Below are 19,736 nucleotides of genomic sequence, written 5' to 3'. Positions count from 1 at the left end.
GTTTATATCATGAGAACGACCGTGCGTTTCCAATGCGATGGAGACGCACGGTCGTTCTAAGGAGATAAGCAGTAATTAAATAGAAAATAAAACTGTCCTACTGTGTGATTTCTCTTTCTTCGGGGAGTTTCAATTTGGTCGGCTAGTCTTCAATTTGTTTCAATCAATCTAAATAAACAATCAACGGTTGCTCCCCGGGCGGACTTCCTTTGCCAGTGAAAATCCGGTTTCAAATCTAGTGTCTCAAGGAGCAACGACTTCTCGGTATGAGAAAATGTTTGTACAGTTTGTCACCTGAGCCAACCGGCGGAATGTCAGTCGGCGCTAGTTTATGATAGCACTTTGAAACAACAGACGGTCATCGAGGTCCCTGTCTGTTGGCAGTAGAAAGGATAAAAAGTAGCAGTGAAAATTGAAACTGGCACGGCACGGCTGTGCCTGTCTCCGATGTCAATCTAACCCGCTGGTTGAATTAGGAAGTTTGGAGTTATTTTCATACTGCTTTGAAGTATACTATAACCTTCAAAGGTTTTATGATATTCAAACTGGAAGAAATTTAATTTAAGTATTTAACCTCAAAACTAATACGATTCAGTTCCAAATAGTTCCATAGCAACAGTTGGACTTTAACAAAGGAACCAGGTCCCGTCGAATGCATCGAATTGGGTAGTTACAATCGAATAAATGTTTCAGTTCCAGGCTGCATTATTTAGATGACACCGGAAAAAGCTGCCGGAAAACTAACCTTGCATTAGCAGCACGAACCGGCCAATGATTTTCGTGCTGCTGGTGATGGTGCCCCGGCTGCCACCGCGACTCGTCGCCGATCCTCCGATGCCGGTTTTCAGCAGGATTTTAGTTGTTTGCTGCCGCAGTTCCACGATCACCGTTTCGTCCTCGTCGGCCGGCCGGGCCAGTGGCCAGATGAAGCTCTGGAATGGAATCGAATTAGTAGCAGCGATAAGTCGGTAGGAGAAAACTCGTGAACAGAAGGAACTAAAATATAGCCCGTGTGCCCTGGAAAAGAGATTATCTTAAATATGTATGCCATCCAACATCTGACTCAGAATGGAACGGCCTGACTCAGAATGGAACCAAACCGACACGAGGCACTTGTTTGTGTTTGCCTTTTTTAGGCGGCGTTGAAAAACAACATTTTCTTGGCATGTTTACATTCTGTATAATGAAAAACATAAGTAGGCGACGATTTGGAAAACATCAGCCGTTCGTTTGAATCGAGAAAATTTTTTTCAGTGAAGAAGCCTGAAGGGAAATTTGGTTAAAGTGTGAACTCTATGGAAAAGGATTTGTTGGAAGCCAACGGAACTGTCAAGCTGTAAAAAGATTCAATGGACTTACCTGATTAACATCGACAAACTCGGTGCTGCAATTCAGTTCGGTGGTCGTGTGTGCAACTCCTGAAAGAATGGAAAATATGGGGGGTAAGACAATTAACTCTGCTTAAACATGCTTTGTTTTTCCTAGAAAAAGAATGTTATTTGTTGATGGAGCTATAAGAATGGATGGAAAATGCTTTTCCCCGTTTTGTTTGTATTATTATAAAGGCAACAAAAGTTAGCTTTGTTGATTTTTCAATCCTTTTACCATCTAGTCAAAAGTGTTTACCTCAGTGAAGAGTAATTTTCCAACTCATAAATATCATAAATTAGATCAACAGTTACGATAAAACGCTCCAACAACTGTTTGGTGCAAATGCCCACCGCTTTTCTATTCCACAATTATAAACTCATTATGTCATCGCACCGGAGTCGTTTTCATTCTACTATCGCGTGGAACTAGCACTAGCTTGCTTCCGGATTCACTCGGATTATCCTAGGTTCAATTTGCTTTTGGATTTAATGTCACAAAATGGTTACTTTCAGTGCAACCGCAGCTTTAATGAAGCATTCATGGAAAACTTCAGTTTGAGAATTGGACAGCTGATTAGTTCGGAACTCATAGTCGAACGTGAAGATCAAGAGGAAGCATAAATAATTTACCGTCATTTAGCTTGATAAGACTCCTGCTTTTTGCCTTTTATCTTGATCCCGTCGTAGACATGCTTCTTGTGTCCTCTCGAAGAGATTGGCCTAATCATTCAAACCATGAGTAGGTAGATTGTTTCTTGATTATTTAGTCAATAAATCATCTTCAGAAGATGACTAAACCCGCCGTCAGAAGATGCCGTCGGTCGGTTGCTCCGTGCATGTAGCTTTGAAGTAAAAGTCGACAGGCGACTAACAAACAACGCTTGAAAGGGGGATAACTCGAGTCGACAAGATAGGTAGCTGATTCCAATGAACCGACAACAATTCCGAGCTATAATCAGAGACTGTTCACGCGGCTTTCCATGCCTGAGAGTTAATTAGGATTGAAAGGCATTCAATTATTTCCCAGATTGTGAATTAGTCAAGAACAAGTAGGTACTTTTGATACAGTTGACAGATTAAATTGACAGTGTTACAGTTCCAGTTCCAGCACCTTCTCAGATTTGAAAGAAACTTACTGGACAAGTAGACTTTGTCACAAAAAGCCACTTTGCATACTTTGTTTTTTTTTCTCCAAAATTGGTCTAGGCTGCCTTTGGAAAAAGGACAATTATTATCTAATTAATTTTTTTTCAAATTGTTCTAGGAGCATAAAGACTGTCCCAGAAAGTATGGACGCAACCAAAAACCGCTGCCATTTCGCAATGGTTCAGAATCTGTCAATTTTTATGGCTGCGTCCTGTTGTTTACACTCTTCTCTAACCACTAGTGCAGTTGTTTATTCATTTTCATTAGTTTGTTTCGAAATGCGTGGACGTTCAGCAGAACAACGTCAAAAATTTGTGTACAAATGGTGCACAGAATGCGGACTGTCACTGTGAAAGATAGCAAAAATGGAAGGAGTAAGTGAAAAAGCCGTTCGAAATGCAATCAGGAAGTTCGGTGAGGATAACACCTTTGAGGATAAACCGAAAACGGGTCGAAAAAAGATCCTGTTAACCCTTAGTTGGATAAACGTATACTGAAGGCGTTCGAGCAAAAGAAGGAGGTTTCAGTTCGGGATGTGGCCAAAAAAGTGGACACTTTAAATTCAAATGTTCTTCGTACTAAAGAACGTTTGAATCTTCGAACCTATAAGAAGCAGAAACAACCAAAACGCAGTCCGAAACAAGAAGCATCGATCAAGCCGAGGGTTCGAAAACTGTACAATACGATTCTTGCTGGAAATTTGAACTGAATAATCATGGACGACGAAACCTACGTGAAACTCGATTACAAATCCTTGCCGGGACCATAATATTATACGGTGCGAGAAGGGCAAGTATTAAACCAGTTCGAGACATCGATTGAAGTCGAAAAATTTGGTAAGAAAGCTATGGTTTGGAAAGCAATTTGTAGCTGCGGTAAGATGTTCAATGAACAGCGAAATATACATCAAGGAATGTTTACAAAAACGACTTCTACCCATGATTCGAAGTCACAAGGATCCTGTTGTCTTCTGGCCTGATCTTGCTTCTTGCCACTACTCGAAATCAACGATAGAATTGTAAACTACCAAACATGTCACTTTCGTCCCAAAAGACATGAATCCACCACATTGCCCACAACTTCGACCAATTGAGGAATTTTGGGCATTAACGAAGGCACATCTTAGGAAACATGTCTCGGCAGCCAAAACCATTCAACAGTTTGAAAAAGATTGGAAGAAAGTGTTAAAACTTGTCCCCAAGAAGTCTGTACGGAATTTAATGAGGAACGTTCGCAAGAAGGTGTGCGAGCTAGTCTAAAATGGCTAAGTAGCAAATGTTGAGAGTAGTAGTCTGTTGTTGTAGTCTAATATTATCAGTATATTGAACAAAATTTGAATATCTAACACTTGAGAATTATTTACAGCGAAATCAAAGTGCGTCCATACTTTCTGGAACAGTCTTTAAATGTCTATGTTGGGACACAATTTCATTGAATTCTTGGGACAAAATTTTATCAAAATTAAAAAGGTTTTTTTCTAATCGATTTAAAATTTTTAGTCATTTTCCAAGTGTAGGACTTAAGTTTTTTTTTCTCAGGACTTTCATTCGGAAATTTGATTGTTTTTCTTGTGAATATCACTAGTACAATATTTAATTTCTGCAGGGTCCACAATTCCTTTCATTTAAGCCCATGTTCCTGAAATTCGGTGCTGTCATCTCTACGAAAATCAAGTGAGTTTCGTTTTGAAGCAATTGACCACTATTTTCGGTACTTCCGAAACCGTGAATTGGGAACATAATCTACAAATTGAAACAGTGTTGAAATTTTTTTTAAAAATATTTCCCCTTATTATCATCGTCACTCTAAACAACGGTTTTCAATTTTAAACACACTTTACCCTGTAGTTCCGGAACCGGAAGTCGGATCCGGATAAAATTCAATAGCGTTCCATGCGTCTAGTCTGGAGTCTTCTCTAGAATCTTCTCTGGAGTCTTCTCTAGAGTTTTCTCTAGAGTTTTCTCTAGAGTCTTCCCTAGCCTCTTGTTTAGAATCTTCCCTAGAGTCTACTCTAGAGTCTTGTCTAGACTCTTCTCTGGAGTCTTCTCTAGAGTCTTCTCTAGAGTCTACAATCTTGTCTAGAGTCTTCTCTAGAGTCTTCTCTGGAGTCTTCTCTAGAGTCTTCTCTAGAGACTTGTCTAGTCTTCTCTGGAGTCTTCTCTAGAGTCTTCTCTAGAGTCTTCTCTAGAGTCGTGTCTAGAGTCTTCTCTAGAGACTTGTCTAGAATCTTCTCTAGAGTCGTGTCTAGAGTCTTCTCTAGAGTCTTGTCTAGAGTCTTGTCTAGTCTTCTCTAAAGTCTTCTCAAGAGTCTTCCCTAGAGTCTTTTCTTGAGTCTTCTCTAGAGTCTTGTCTAGAATCTTGTCTAGAGTCTTGTCTAAAGTCTTGTCTAGACTCTTGTCTAAAGTCTTCTTTAGAGTCTTGTCTAGAGTCTTGTCTAAAATCTTGTCTAGACTCTAGTCTAGAGTCTTTTTTAGAGTCTTGTCTAAAGTCTTATCTAGTCTTGTCTAGGGTCTTGTTCAGACTTGTCGAGAGTATAGTCTAGATTTTTGTCTAGATTCATGCCTAGAGTCTTGTATAAAGTCTTCTCTAGTCTTCCCTAGGGTCTTCTCTAGAGTCTTGTCTATATTCTTGTCTAGAGTCTTGTCTAGAGTATTCACCAGTCTCCCTAGAGCCTTCTCTTGAGTCTTCTTTAGAGTCTTCTCTAGAGTCTTGTATAGATTCTTGTCTAGAGTCTTGTCTAGTCTTCTCTAAAGTCTTCTCAAGAGTCTTTTCTTCAGTCTTCTCTAGAGTCTTGTCTAGAATCTTCTCTAGAGTCTTGTCTAAAGTCTTGTCTTGAGTCTTCTTTAGTCTTGTCTAGAGTTTTGTTTTAAGTCTAGTCTAGATTCTTGTCTAGAGTCTTCTTTAGAATCTTGTCTAGTCTTATCTAGTCTTGTCTAGAGTCTTGTACAGACTCTTGTCGAGAGTCTTGACTAGTATTGTCTAAAGTATAGTCTAGATTTATGTCTAGATTCTTGCCTAGAGTCTTGTATAAAGTCTTCTCTAGAGTCATGTCTAGATTCTTGTCTATAGAGTCTTGTCTATTCTTCTTCTTGTCTATAGTCTTGTTTAAAGTCTAGTCTTCCCTAGAGTCTTCTCTTGAGTCTTCTTTAGAATCTTGTCTAAAGTCTTGTCTAGTGTTTGGTCTTAAGTGTAGTCTAGATTCTTGTCTAGAGTCTTGTGTAAAATCTTGTCTAGACTCTTGTCTAAAGTCTTATCTAAAATCTTGTCTAAAGTCTTGTCTAGTCTTGTCTAGTCTTGTCTAGTCTTGTCTAGTCTTGTCTAGTCTTGTCTAGTCTTGTCTAGTCTTGTCTAGTCTTGTCTAGTCTTGTCTAGTCTTGTCTAGTCTTGTCTAGTCTTGTCTAGTCTTGTCTAGTCTTGTCTAGTCTTGTCTAGTCTTGTCTAGTCTTGTCTAGTCTTGTCTAGTCTTGTCTAGTCTTGTCTAGTCTTGTCTAGTCTTGTCTAGTCTTGTCTAGTCTTGTCTAGTCTTGTCTAGTCTTGTCTAGTCTTGTCTAGTCTTGTCTAGTCTTGTCTAGTCTTGTCTAGTCTTGTCTAGTCTTGTCTAGTCTTGTCTAGTCTTGTCTAGTCTTGTCTAGTCTTGTCTAGTCTTGTCTAGTCTTGTCTAGTCTTGTCTAGTCTTGTCTAGTCTTGTCTTATCTAGTCTTGTCTAGTCTTGTCTAGTCTTGTCTAGTCTTGTCTAGTCTTGTCTAGTCTTGTCTAGTCTTGTCTAGTCTTGTCTAGTCTTGTCTAGTCTTGTCTAGTCTTGTCTAGTCTTGTCTAGTCTTGTCTAGTCTTGTCTAGTCTTGTCTAGTCTTGTCTAGTCTTGTCTAGTCTTGTCTAGTCTTGTCTAGTCTTGTCTAGTCTTGTCTAGTCTTGTCTAGTCTTGTCTAGTCTTGTCTAGTCTTGTCTAGTCTTGTCTAGTCTTGTCTAGTCTTGTCTAGTCTTGTCTAGTCTTGTCTAGTCTTAGATTTTATACTTTTTTTTATCTCGATCGAGTAACAAATTGAATAACGATTCATGCATTCTGTAAAACGTTTCCTTTCAGTTAATCATTTTTATTGCAAAAAACTTTTCCCACATGAAGCCAACACTAATCATTACCGTCTTTAATCAACCACCTTCCGGTGAAATGTGTGGACAACGAAGAAAAAGAAACTAAACTCGCCACGAACGTTAACATAAAATACATCCAACCGTTCTTGACCGATCGGCTGGACGTGTGTTGGAACGGTCCAAGTTTTTCCTTTCCAGCAGGTACCTCCAAAAGCCATTAAAACAATCTTCTCGCCTCCAGCCGGAATCTTCGTCCCGCCCCTTCAAGTACTCTCGAGTAAAACGTTTCGGGACAGCGGCAGGAAATTCACTCTCACATCTTGAGTCACGTGTGCCGCTAGTAAAAGAACCAGGCCATGTTGTATAGGTAATACCGAGAAGTTGGGTCATGCTGCACAAAAGAAAAATGCAATTCAGTTAACAGTGCACTGAAAAGGCTTTTCTTCGGAAAAGAAAGGATCGGGGAAAAAAACGCCACTCGGCTTCAGTTAAAAGACGACACGACCGACGTGCTCAAGTTATTGCCCGGTAAATTGCACCAACGTCGTTTCGAGTCACTGAGTGTGTGGAAGGTCGGCTTGCCGAAAGCAGGGGAGGTTTGCGTCGGCTGACAGGTTCCATGGCAGAAAACAAACAGACCCCAGCAGCAAGGAGGGAGCTCAATCAGCGTGTGGTAACGATCAATTTAGCCTTTCACAAGCGGCCAAGTTATACTGAGTTAGACCCGGAGTCCTGTGGATTTCTACACACGATAAGCTGACTAAAATTTCATTCAATTTGGAGTGTGACTAATTTGATTTGATGAAAATCGTGAGCTGCATAATGGAGCAGGTCCTTCGTTAGGGCCGACTTTTTGGACCCGCCCTACTGAATGATGCTTCAGAGCTGATGGTGCAAACGATTTTCTCGATGGAAAGAAGCTAAGGCTACTGACCGATGCGGCACGGGTTAAATGGTGTTGAATAGTGAAGGTGCTGTGACAGGGACAGTTTTCATTGGGTCATTGAAACGGATCTTCTATTTCTGAAGGGGTTACATACCTCGAGAAAAGAAACCCAATCTTTCGATTACTCTAGGAAGTAAGCAAATGATTTTATTTTAATGAATCAAAAAGCATCAATATATACATGTTTCATTATGTCTAAACGCAAAACTAATGGACAAAATCGGCAGAGATTTCAAGGATTCACTTTGTTTGAAGATGTTATCTGGATACTCTGGAACGACGAGGGAAGATTTAACTAGCTGAGTTTGTGGCGAAGATTATCAACGGCGAAATCGACTCTCCAAAGATTCTGTTCCTTATCGATTTTCGCGTTTCACAACGAATTCTATGATCAACAGGCTTGCGTCAACGAAAGTACCATCGGACATCGTTTGGAGACAACGAACCTCTTGCGATTCATCGAATAAGTTTGTTCAAGAAGTGTCTCAATCCTCGGAGATGGCAGAACATATTTAAGGTCGTTTGAAAGCTACTATTGGGTTGTGAATAAAGTTTGAAGATCAAGTGGCTGCCACTTTTGTTTCCGAAGATATAATAGGATAAGTGACGTAACCGAAAAAACGCACTTTTTTCGACCCGAACTTGTATTTCAGAAAGTAACCAACGATCAAGTAACGTTGTCGAATATGCAACATAAGCGTTGAGTCACACTTTTCTAAACTAACAGAAGCGATCTAAATTAATTTGTGTTAAAAATCAACCCAAAATTCTGAATAAACTACAAACTGGTCTGATAAAATATATTTTTGTCGTAACTTTTTCAAATAGCTTTCCAAGAAATGTCTAGATTAAAAAAATATGGGAAATGGAAGATTTAATTTCCAATGTAGGTGAAATAAATGAAATAATCGCTTTCAACACAATTGAAAGATTTATTCGGAACCGTTAGAAAATTACAATTCCTTTTAAAAAACGGTCCGATTCTCGCAACAATAGTTAGTTCCGAGATCGAGTTTGGAAAATGCCGAAAATCTCCAAATAACTAGGGGAACGTGCCATTTGAGCCAATCAGTTCTTATTCCCAATAATAAGTCATTTTCATTGACTCAAAATAAACGAAAATGATGAGAAAAAATGTCACTTCCAGCTCCGTTGGAAATTTATGAGAACGAGATCCATGTCCACTCGACGACAAAAGCGAAATAATAATTTCAAAATTGTGTCCTTTCTTTCATTTACCCTTTTAGTCATTGTCAGTTTTCAGTGAAAATAGTATACTGCGCAAAAACAGTACACTATTTTCACTGACAGAAAATGATAGACAATGCCGATTGAAGACTGTTCCTGAAAGTATGGACGCAACCAAAAACCGCTGCCATTTCGCAATGGTTCAAAATCTGTCAATTTTTATGGCTACGTCCTGTTGTTTACACTCTTCTCTAACCATTTGTGCAGTTGTTCATTCGTTTTCATTAGTTTGTTTTGAAATGCGTAGACTCTCAGCAGAACAACGTCGAAAAATTGTGTACAAATCGTGCACAGAACGCGGACTGTCACTGATAAAGAAAGCAAAAATAGAAGGAGTAAGTGAAAAAGCCGTGCGAAATGCAATCAGGAAGTTCGGTGTGGATAACACCTTTGAGAATAAATCGAAAACGGGTCGAAAAAAATATCCTGCTAATCCTCAGTTGGATAAACGTATACAGAAGGCGTTCGAGCAAAAGAAGGAGGTTCAGTTCGGGATGTGGCCAAAAAAGTGAGCCTTTCGAAGTCAAATATTTTTCGTGCTAAAGAACGCTTGAATCTTCGAACCTATAAGAAGCAGAAACAACCAAAACGTAGTCCGAAACAAGAAGCATCGATCAGGCCGAGGGTTCGAAAGCTGTACAATACGATTCTTGCTGGAAATTTGAACTGCATAATCATGGACGACGAAACTTACGTGAAACTCGATTACAAATCCTTGCCGGGACCACAATATTATACGGTGCGAGAAGGGCAAGTGTTAAACCAGTCCGAGACATCGATTAAAGTCGAAAAATTTGATAAGAAAGCTATGGTCTGGCAAGCAATTTGTAGCTGCGGTAAGATTTCGAAAACCCTTCATCACCACTGCTTCAATGAACAGCGAAATATACATCAAGGAATGTTTACAAAAACGACTTCTACCCATGATTCGAAACCACAAGGATCCTGTTGTCTTCTGGCTTGATCTAGCTTCTTGCCACTACTCGAAATCAACGATAGAATTGCAAACTACCAAAAATGTCACTTTCGTCCCAAAAGACATGAATCCACCAAATTGCCCACAACTTCGACCAATTGAGGAATTTTGGGCATTAACGAAGGCACATCTTAGGAAACATGTCTCGGCAGCCGAAACCATTCAACAGTTTGAAAAAGATTGTAAAAAAGTGTCAAAACTTGTTGCCAAGAAGTCTGTACGGAAGTCTGTACTTGCAGACGTTATTTTGGCTTGGTCTTGTCGTAGTAGAACGAGTGGCGTTGACAGTGATACTTTCTTTGGTTGCAGTGAGAGACGAAAATGCTTTCTCTCTTTTCGTATGGTTTGGATCGATTATTTCCATTGAAAATACGTCACAGTTTTAAGCTCTGTTCGTGACTATAACCGATGGGTTTGAATTTTTCTGGTTTCTCCACAGTCATTTTATTATTACTTTCAGAATGATTGAAGCTTATATTCTGGACGAGAAAAGGATGAATGTTTTCTAATCTATTTCCTTATTTTTCATCGAACTACTCATCAAAAAAACAAACAACCATCCAACGGTACCTTGAATATTTAAATCAATTTTTTCAATTTTTATTGAAACATACAAGACAAAATTTAACAATTTCAATATTGCAATATCTTTGTCCATTTTAATATCATTGCTGTTGTTGGAAGTGTCGGAAGTTTTTTGTCTGTTTCACCATTCGATTTGATCGAACTAATTTTGTACTTTTTCCATAAACTTAGATGCTAACCTGCTGTTGAATTTTATCCGGATCCGACTTTTTGTTTCCGGAGAAAAATGCGTTGAAAACGTAGTAAAACGTGCCACAAATTTTGAAAATAAGTACACTCGATTAGATTCAAACTAAATTTATTTTGTCGTGAATACGACTTACTTTACTATAGGGTGCCTTTTCAAAATTAGCCATATGGAAGAATGGGCAGAACTTAATCGTCAAAATCTCGACTTGTATTAATGGCAGCAACATAATTCTTTCACTATTTCATCAAAAATATGATCAGGAATTTAGGATAATATTTTGAACAGTGTGAGATAACCACAAACAACTCAATAATTAAATTTCCTAAAAATTTGAAAACCACGCGGAAAACTCTTTGCTTTCGCTTGGGTTTTTCACGCAAGGACGACGATTTTGAGGTAGTCAGGCACATATCTTCAACTAACTGCGTATAAAAGGGGAACCGTGGTCGAAAATCGATCATTTCTTCTTGTGCGTTGGAAGGAAGCGGACGTCATGGGAATGATTTAGTCAACCAGCAGCTTCGGAGAGTGTACTTTCTGCGTGGTTAAAAACCTCAAACGCTTAGGTCGTGCTTCATTTGGACTTCAATCGTCAGGAGCAGCAGTCGTCAATGCTGTCATTTGGACTTCGGTCGTCAGGTGGAGCAGTCGCTAATAATAAGAACAGACCTTTAGCGTTGTACAAAACCTCAAACGCTCAGGTCGCAGAGCCACCTGTTGGTGGTCGTTTGCATTGGAGCAAAATACAACGGAAAATGGATAACAATGTGGAACATTCTGCAAAATCAGCCCTTCTAATGGCTCTAAATGTTACCTAAAGAACTATAAAGATTGCTTCTTTGTAAATCTAAAATTAAAATTATCAGTGTACTGCAAATCTAAGATAATTTGATCAGTTTTTTGCAATTTTCACAGTTCTAAAACAGTGTTTAAAATCGTGTATATCCAATCAGTGTTTAAAATCTTAGAAAATTATACTATTTTGCTCTTCTGGGATGCCAAAAATTAATCCCGTACAGCATTTTGATAGCATCTTTTACTAAAATATTGAAATCCGAAATGAAATAATCGACATCAATATACTCTAAGGTGCCATTTAGAACCATAATTTTATACCCAAAGAATTATGCGAAATTTTACTGCACTATATTATATACGGCCCATTTTTCAACCAGTTGTAGTTTGTAGTAAACTTTCTGCAGATTTGCTATATAAAATGCATAGCACCGACTCAGAAGCCATTCATTTCGAATTTGGCTGTCGTTGTCATCGTGTTCATTATGGTGCGATCGAAGAATCTCCCAGCGAAATATAAAGCTTGTTACCGCAAGCGGAAGAAGCATTCGTAATATTTGTATGGCAGAATGTTTAATGTAACTAATCTGTACTGTAGTTTAGGTGTATCGTTTCAAATTCTAGTAGTATAAAACGGCAAAACTTGCACAATTCACACTATATATCAACTAATTTATATTCGGTAGTATAAAGTAAGAGTGTCAGTTTTATTCGTATTCACGACATCCAGTTATGTCTCTGACATTACACACCTGTACTTTTTCCCACAAATTTTATTGGTTCTATAGTAATATAGATTGAACTTATCGACACTTTGTGAAGCGTTATCAACTTCTCTACTGAATTAGACAAATCGCATCGCAAAGGTGCGGTTCTATTTTACGATAAATAATTCCTTAGCTTGTTCAGAATCATTAAATTACTGCTTGGATATAATCAGTTTATAGACCGGAATATAAAACCATAATTCAATTATAGTCAGAATGAATAACTGGAATGAACAGCCGCTTTGGACTTAGCTGCAAATAGTGAACTAAGCAGAAGCTAAAATTAACTATCCAATCGAGAGAGAGAAAAAAAATTACAGTTCGCTTGCATCTCCTGCTTGCAAATAAATTTAGTGGAAAATCTAGCGGATGCTCTCACCTGCATAGGAAGGGAGTAGAATTTAATATCAGCTATCCAATTATGTTTTCCATGAACTTGCAACCAGTGTAACCTACTAAATTTCTCATCTTAAATGAAACTCCATTCCGAAGAAGACTTTCTTCCGTAGCGATGGTTCGGTTTCAGCTTTCCAGAGAACCCAAACTCAAACTAAGAATTCGTTATACTTCTGTGAAGCGCACCCGACCCGAGATTTCGATTTGTTCAAAGATTCGACACCAGCCCGGAGATAACATTTTACGGGGAGAAATGACACAAAAAAAAACGAAGACGAAAAGATTAAGATGCCATTCAATGTTGAAAGAAAAATGTTACAAGGCCAGTAATTAAATTAGACTGAATCGGATCGACGAGCTTTTTTTTCGTTTTCTTACTCAAAGCTCGGAACTCAAAACGGACCGAGTTCCGTTAATCAATCGTCCTTGCCATCGTGCGGTGCATCGACAAAAATAATGAGTTGTAATCTTCGTTACATCTCCGTACGCCCGCCGTGCCGTGCCGAGCCGAGCCCAAAGCGCAAAGCGCACTGGAAGAGATTCACTTTTGAATCCGCACGTGCTCTCGTCGAAACCGGGGTCGCACAAGGCTAATTGAATTTTCATTTAATGAGATAATTAATTGCTCTATCGAGAAAATTACTGTGTGCCGGGTTGTAAACGAGGCAAGTCGGTTGAGTCTCCGGTTTTCCGGAAGGCACTGCAGTAGATAGTCTGGTTGCAAAGGTAAATTGAGCGGATCGCTGACAGCCGGGTATCTCGAAAAATGTCATTCCGGTGGAAGTTTAAGAAAAGTTTCTAGATCTTTATTTTCATACCAGGATGTAACGTTACTCGATGCCAGATTGATGTATTGTTGGCGAATGCGGCGTTTTCGATTGACTCTTTTCATCAAGAATTGTGCATTCTCCTTGGCAAGATGCTAAATCTAATCAAAACAGAACGGAGCAATTGTGTAGCTTGAGAAGGCAACATAAGTTTTACCGGGGCGCTCCTGCACATATTTTCCTTGGTTGATGGTTCCCGTTGCGATGTTAATATCGTTCATAAAGCCACAGGAAAGGATAGCCTGCCACACGAGATATTTTTTCTGTCAACTTCGACAGCTTCATAAAAATCCATGCTTCGGTCGAGACGATAGAAACAAAGACAGTACAGTGTAGTGAACAATAGACTGTACAAAATGGGCAAATACGATTTAACAAAGCCTGAAACTTGGCCTACAAGGCCAAATTCAATTCGTATTGATTTCAAGCGCTGCAAAGTTAGACCAGCTGCAACCGAAATTGAAATCTTGCTTAAGGAACGAATGCATCTAAACGTTAATGATGTCAGTGAGATTCAATTCAACAAGGCGTCTAACTGTGTGTACATTATGTTCAAACGTGAAAGACATGCAATTGCATTTGCTTCGGTTAATAACGGGGTGCACAGTGTTGATCATGACAATGTTAAATATTAAATCCCTGTATACTTGGTGAACAATGCCACAGAAGTATGCGTGCATGACGTTCCCTCGCAGACCAGCGATCATTTCGTTCGGGAAAGTACGTCACAGTACGGTGAAGTTCTTTCCATCGAAAGGGAAGTATGGCGGAATTTTTTCCCGGGTATCCGGAATGGCGTGCGAGTGGTACGTATGCAACTACGTAAAGCAATTCCATCTTACATAATTTGTGATCAAGACGGGATACATCCGTGTAAAACGCTGATTACGTATGAAAATCAACTGGTTACATGTCAGTTTTGTGAACAACCTGCACACTACGGCAAACCTTGCACTGAAACTGCGAAAACAAACAAAAAAAAACAAGGACAACCGTTCAACAACGGAAACTAGTGAATGCAGTGCTCCTGTTTCAAAAACACCTTCACCATATAACCAACTACCAACTGCAATAAATGTACAAAGCGCATCTACAGGAACTACCAATGAACCCAAGACTGCGATCAACAATGAAAACCAAGAAACAGAAACCACTCACAACTCCAACGATGTAGCAATGGATGATATGAGCCACGGACAAAATGACCTCCAATCTTCGCTGGAAGGAAATGGAAACTCCTTTCGCCCTAGAAGAAGGGTGACAACGAGATCCAACAATAAAAAATAATATTGTGTAACTAAAACATGGGTAAATCGGCCACGTAAAGCTTATGTATACGCAAATTGGCCTGAATAGAAATTGTTATATAAAAAAAATGATATGCAGATGGCACTTCGATCGGTTAACATTGTTGAATTTTGGGGTGGTAAATTCACAGTTTCCATCGCTTGACCATTTTTTTGTTTCGCGAATTAATATTATTCAATGAATAACACTTTTTACTAATCAACACACACTTGCCACAGCTGCACTATCACTCAAAATAACTGTTTCGACCAATTACGAATTTCAAGTAGATACCGTTTGCTTAATTTATTTTTGACAATAATTCAAGGAGCGAATGAAAAACAAAGATTTAAAAGAACTCAAAATTAAGTTAAAAGATGTCCGTTATATAAAAAAAATGATATGCAGATGGCACTTCGATCGGTTAACATTGTTGAATTTTGGGGTGGTAAATTCACAGTTTCCATCGCTTAACCATTTTTTTGTTCCGCGAATTAATATTATTCAATGAATAACACTTTTTACTAATCAACACACACTTGCCACAGCTGCACTATCACTCAAAATAACTGTTTCGACCAATTACGAATTTCAAGTAGATACCGTTTGCTTAATTTATTTTTGACAATAATTCAAGGAGCGAATGAAAAACAAAGATTTAAAAGAACTCAAAATTAAGTTAAAAGATGTCAAATAATAGGTAGATTTTATTTTCCGTGTAAGCACCACATCATGCTCTCAGTGATGCCAACTCTCACCCATTCGATGTAGTATCGATATTCCAACGAAACTTTGAGAATCGATAATGACAGGAAATGACGCGCAATGATTTTTACTTTTCAGTGCTCGTATCTATAGTAGTTTTGGTTTCCGAAGAGATTCTAGAGTGTAATAAGTTCGATTTGTCATACTTAAGACACTTTCTATAGTAAACCTTTACAGATTTTCAATAAAATGAAGAAGGAATGAGAATTGAAATTGGTCTAAATTTTCGTGCAAAGTCTTGTCGTAGGGAAACGAATGATGTTGGCATTGATACTCTCTTCTGTTGACATCATAAACAAAAATGCTTCCTCTCTCTTTTCGTTTGTTTTGAATGCGATCATTTACAAACCAGACGGTAAATAAACGAAGATGAGACTGTTGGATTGTAGCCTTTCGTTGAAAATACGTGAAAATTTTACTCTGTTCTTATCTATTTGTGTTAATAAATGAACGTAAAAGTTGTTACAAGTCACTGTTTGCCGATATGAAGAATTCAGATGAATAATCCATTTTTTGAATATCGTTTTTCATACGCAGTTGACACTACCGATAATTGAGTTTGAAAATGTCAACCGAGAGTTTTAAATCAATTCGTGAAATGATTCGCATTCGGATGCGATTTTCCAGTGAATTAATTGTGTATTTATGTGATGGCTGCTGTGTTTGCCAGACTCCTGTCGATAAACCGTTAGACAAGCCTAGATTAAGCGCAACAGAAAACCAATTGCTGTCAACATACCCGTCAGCTGTCAGCTCTGCGGTGCGGTGTGCGCAATTAACCCATCCGAAGCCTAATCGGAGAAAAGCTACTCACCTCGAAACTCGACTCGACCGAGCAGGTTGGTTTTCGCCTTCGGCAGCTGGAATTTGTTGATCCTCACGGTGAGTGACATGTTTGTCGATTTATGTTTCCGGTTGTTGTTGTTGTTTTTTTTTCTCTGCCGGCGTGGGTAGTCGTACTCCAATAAACGCCGACGGAGCACTCCGATGATGCAGATCTGTGTCGTCTGGCAGTCCTGTTATCTGGTCGTTTAATCAGCTGCCTCCATGCTGTTGTTTTTTCCTGTCATCCACTAAACGAATACACTGGTTTATGTAAACGCGTATGCACTGTCACGTTCTGCACGTTTATCAGCTATAAATGTGGTTGTGTTTGCTTGTTTTTTTTCTTCTGCTATCCTGGTGAATCAAATGTTTGATCAGCTTTGTTTCTGTTTCCGGTTTACACACGGTCGCATCTAAAACAGGGTAGGAGTCGACAAAGTGCAATTAGATTGCTTTGCAAAATCCAACCCTCGAAAAGCGGATCTGGTAAGTGACCTTCGGTGTATGCACTTCACACTGCCATCGGAGTCACGTTGGAACAACATGTGCTGTTCATCGGGAACTACAGGAACCGGTCCCTTCCGTCTGTCACTGATCGTAAATCAGAGTGAATGAGTCGTTAACATACTGCCGACAAACACGATACATCACCCTCTGATTCATTGGAATTGGGCTGTTCCATCTCCCATATCACATGCCGATGAACACTATCCTTCTATTAGAATGCTGCAATCATCGAATGGAAGTGCCTTCCTACGGAAAGCCTCTGGTTGAAAGTTGGAAGCAGACGTTTGCAAGTTTTGTTGAAACAAAAAGAAAAGAGAATTACTAATGTTATTTCACAGTTGACGTTTGGCGCGCAATTTTCAGAAAAAATAGATCGTAACATGCCATGCTTTTGGGAAATCGATATTTGAATCGATTCGGTCAGATCAGTGTTGGCAGAATTGTGTCATTTTACGGCCGGTCATATCTTGTAGATTTTGGCAAATTTGAGTAGCACTGAAACAAAAAAAAAAAGAACACAACCGTAACCGTATGCCGATTATGTCAATTTCCAAACATTCCAACCCGAAGCTTTCCGTACTGAAAGATACGCTTCGTTATAGCACTGTCGACACTGGGACAAATTATACACTGATTTGCACTCATTTCAGAAATCTGACTTCTGCCCGTTTCATTTAGGGGCTCAAACACATAACGCGTGTTGTTGCCAGTCGAAAACGAGGGCCGATAATGTGTCAATCGTAATTAGTTCCCTGTTTCCGTTTGTGTGTACATCTGAAATTAGAAAGATAAAACAAAACGGTGATGGTTAGTTGCTTATCGGTAGTGTTTTAAGTGGTTTCTACTGTGAAGCAGACTGTCAATTTGAACAGATTCTATGGATCATGCACTCCTGCCAACCCATTAAAATCAGGTTTCCCTAATACACGGCATTAAATGGTAGTAAACTAATCGGCTTAGCAGTCACCGTCGGTTGAGTATCGTCGGTTTGCACTGTCGGTTTCCGACAGCTTTTAGAACAACATAAGTAGCACTTCAGTCATTAAAGAGCAACTACCGAATGCGGCGTGCCTCCAGCTACGATGCGGTGCAGCCAGTAAAATCGGATCGCACGGACGATGTTAGCTCGGTTACCATGGTGAAACAACTTCATTTATAGCTTCATTATGCCATTTACATCGTTTGCTTTTTATTGCTATCGGGTGCCTTCACTTTGGATTAGTTCCAAGTGCAGTTTCTCCCGTTGTCGTTGAGTCCTCCGCCCCCACACAACAACTTGAACAACAAGTGGGTGTCGGTATATTCATACACGGAATCCTGTAGTAGCTCTCGGTTTGCTCACTCGTTCCGCCTGAATAGTGATGGTGGTGCAAGCTCACACTGTTTATTTCTTAATTATCCGATATCGGAAGTTTATCTCCTTCTTCCCCCACATTCGTAATATCCCACCCATCTGACACCGGTATGTGAGCACCAGCCATTTGAAAGTATACCGATTACGTTGAGCCCCTCGCGTTTCGAGCCCCAAACACTGCGATGTTTTGATACTCATCGCGACTCTCAAATTGTGAAAATTTATCCTCAGTTGATGTCCCAAAACACTGTCTGCTGTATTTTAGGTAAACCGACAAGTTATTGTGAGTGAGCCGACCAAAAATTCACTAATTTTCGTGCACTAAACAAGGTAAACGCGTAAAACAAATGTATTACTGTTTGTTTGTTTACGTTGCAATCAGCTGATTTTGAAGTTCCGATTTTGATCTCATCAAGATGGCGTCGTGACAGGAGGCTGTAATATCCCTGTGTATTGAGTTTTACTTCGCATCACATCACCCGTCATTGGATGTCGATTGGATGACTTATGGAGGCACAGCCTGCTGCCTGAAGGAAATTATTATTTACCGTCCGTCTCCTTTGGATATAATCAGTAAGTGGAGACGAAGCTTAGCATTTTTGGTGCTATTCAAACTACGTGAATATATCGCGCGTTTTTTTAGAACAGCCAATAAGCTACCTGTCAACTTCCACTTTCGAAAGAAATTGCAAGCGAGCTGTTAAAGATAGAGTATTAAATTTAACACCAGACGAAAGAGAACACTTTTCTCTGCCGTTTACTATTATGACTTACTCTCAGCGAGTGCCGAGTCATTCGAAATTACTCTTCAAAGTGAATGTTGATGGATGGATTATTGGCCGTTCTCAAATAAAAGGCGTGATTTGAAGTAGCGGAAGTGATCAAGTTCAAATCACTGCAATAATGTTTCACTTCCTCAAATTAGTTGGTTCACAGCCTTAAAGTCACTTCACCTTAAATTAGAACGGAAACATCGAAGGTGAAAAAAACTCAAAATTAGGTAGTTTTCCGATGCCATGTAGGGTTGTCATAATATCAACGAATTGCAGATTAGTGCTGAAATGACAATACATAACCTCGTTAAGCAGAGTTATGCGTCTCTCAATATGATGCCCGCACTCACTGTCATGACCCATTCTGAAGAACGTATCGTTAACATTAAATAATTTGTAAATATGAAAAAAACATTTTATCTACATTATTCAATTATTTGCAAATAAAAATCCCGATACGCCATAAAATCGAAGCAACGACTGTTTCGAATACACTCTTAATAGACCAACCATCCTCTTTCATAGGTGCACTGTGTCCTATTAAGCTATCGAACGTCAGATTATATACGAGAATTGACAATTAATGTGTCCATTTCGAATCAGTATAATAGTCGATTCCATTAGCATGAATGGAGTAAAAATGACATAAAAGATTAAATCCATAATGCAATATTGTGCAAATTGGAATTTGGCTTTTTCAGGATAATTGGTTATCGAAATAAACTCCAAATTATAATTCATGCATTTTTATCTGATAACGGCCAATATATCATCTGTCAACATTCACTTTGAGTATTGACTCTGTATGACTCGACGCTTGCTAAGAGTCAGTAATAACACTGAACGAAAAAGACACGTTTGTTTTCGTCCGGTGTTAGAATTAATAATCA

The 19,736-nt window shown here is 39.1% G+C and overlaps 1 protein-coding gene across 11 annotated transcripts in view; it reads right to left on the bottom strand.

The window, feature by feature from the left end:
- LOC131425988 (otoferlin-like) overlaps positions 1 to 19,736 on the bottom strand; it is a 158,793-nt gene that overhangs the window by 57,691 nt on the left and 81,366 nt on the right. For 3 of the 11 annotated variants that reach the window (XM_058588347.1, XM_058588346.1, XM_058588352.1), the window contains exons 2-4: positions 16,202 to 16,965; positions 1,360 to 1,418; positions 746 to 932 (exon numbers count right to left, since the gene is read on the bottom strand). In XM_058588347.1, the coding sequence (XP_058444330.1) occupies positions 746 to 932; positions 1,360 to 1,418; positions 16,202 to 16,280 (325 nt within the window). In that variant the 5' untranslated portion in view covers positions 16,281 to 16,965. Of the gene's footprint in view, positions 1 to 745; positions 933 to 1,359; positions 1,419 to 16,201; positions 16,979 to 19,736 lie in introns of all 11 variants that reach the window. The other 8 variants (XM_058588350.1, XM_058588354.1, XM_058588353.1 and 5 more) reach the window with 7 other exon arrangements.

The sequence above is a fragment of the Malaya genurostris genome, chromosome 1, assembly GCF_030247185.1.
Source record: "Malaya genurostris strain Urasoe2022 chromosome 1, Malgen_1.1, whole genome shotgun sequence".
Lineage (NCBI taxonomy): Eukaryota > Metazoa > Arthropoda > Insecta > Diptera > Culicidae > Malaya > Malaya genurostris.
This window is presented reverse-complemented; position numbering and strand designations above follow the sequence as displayed.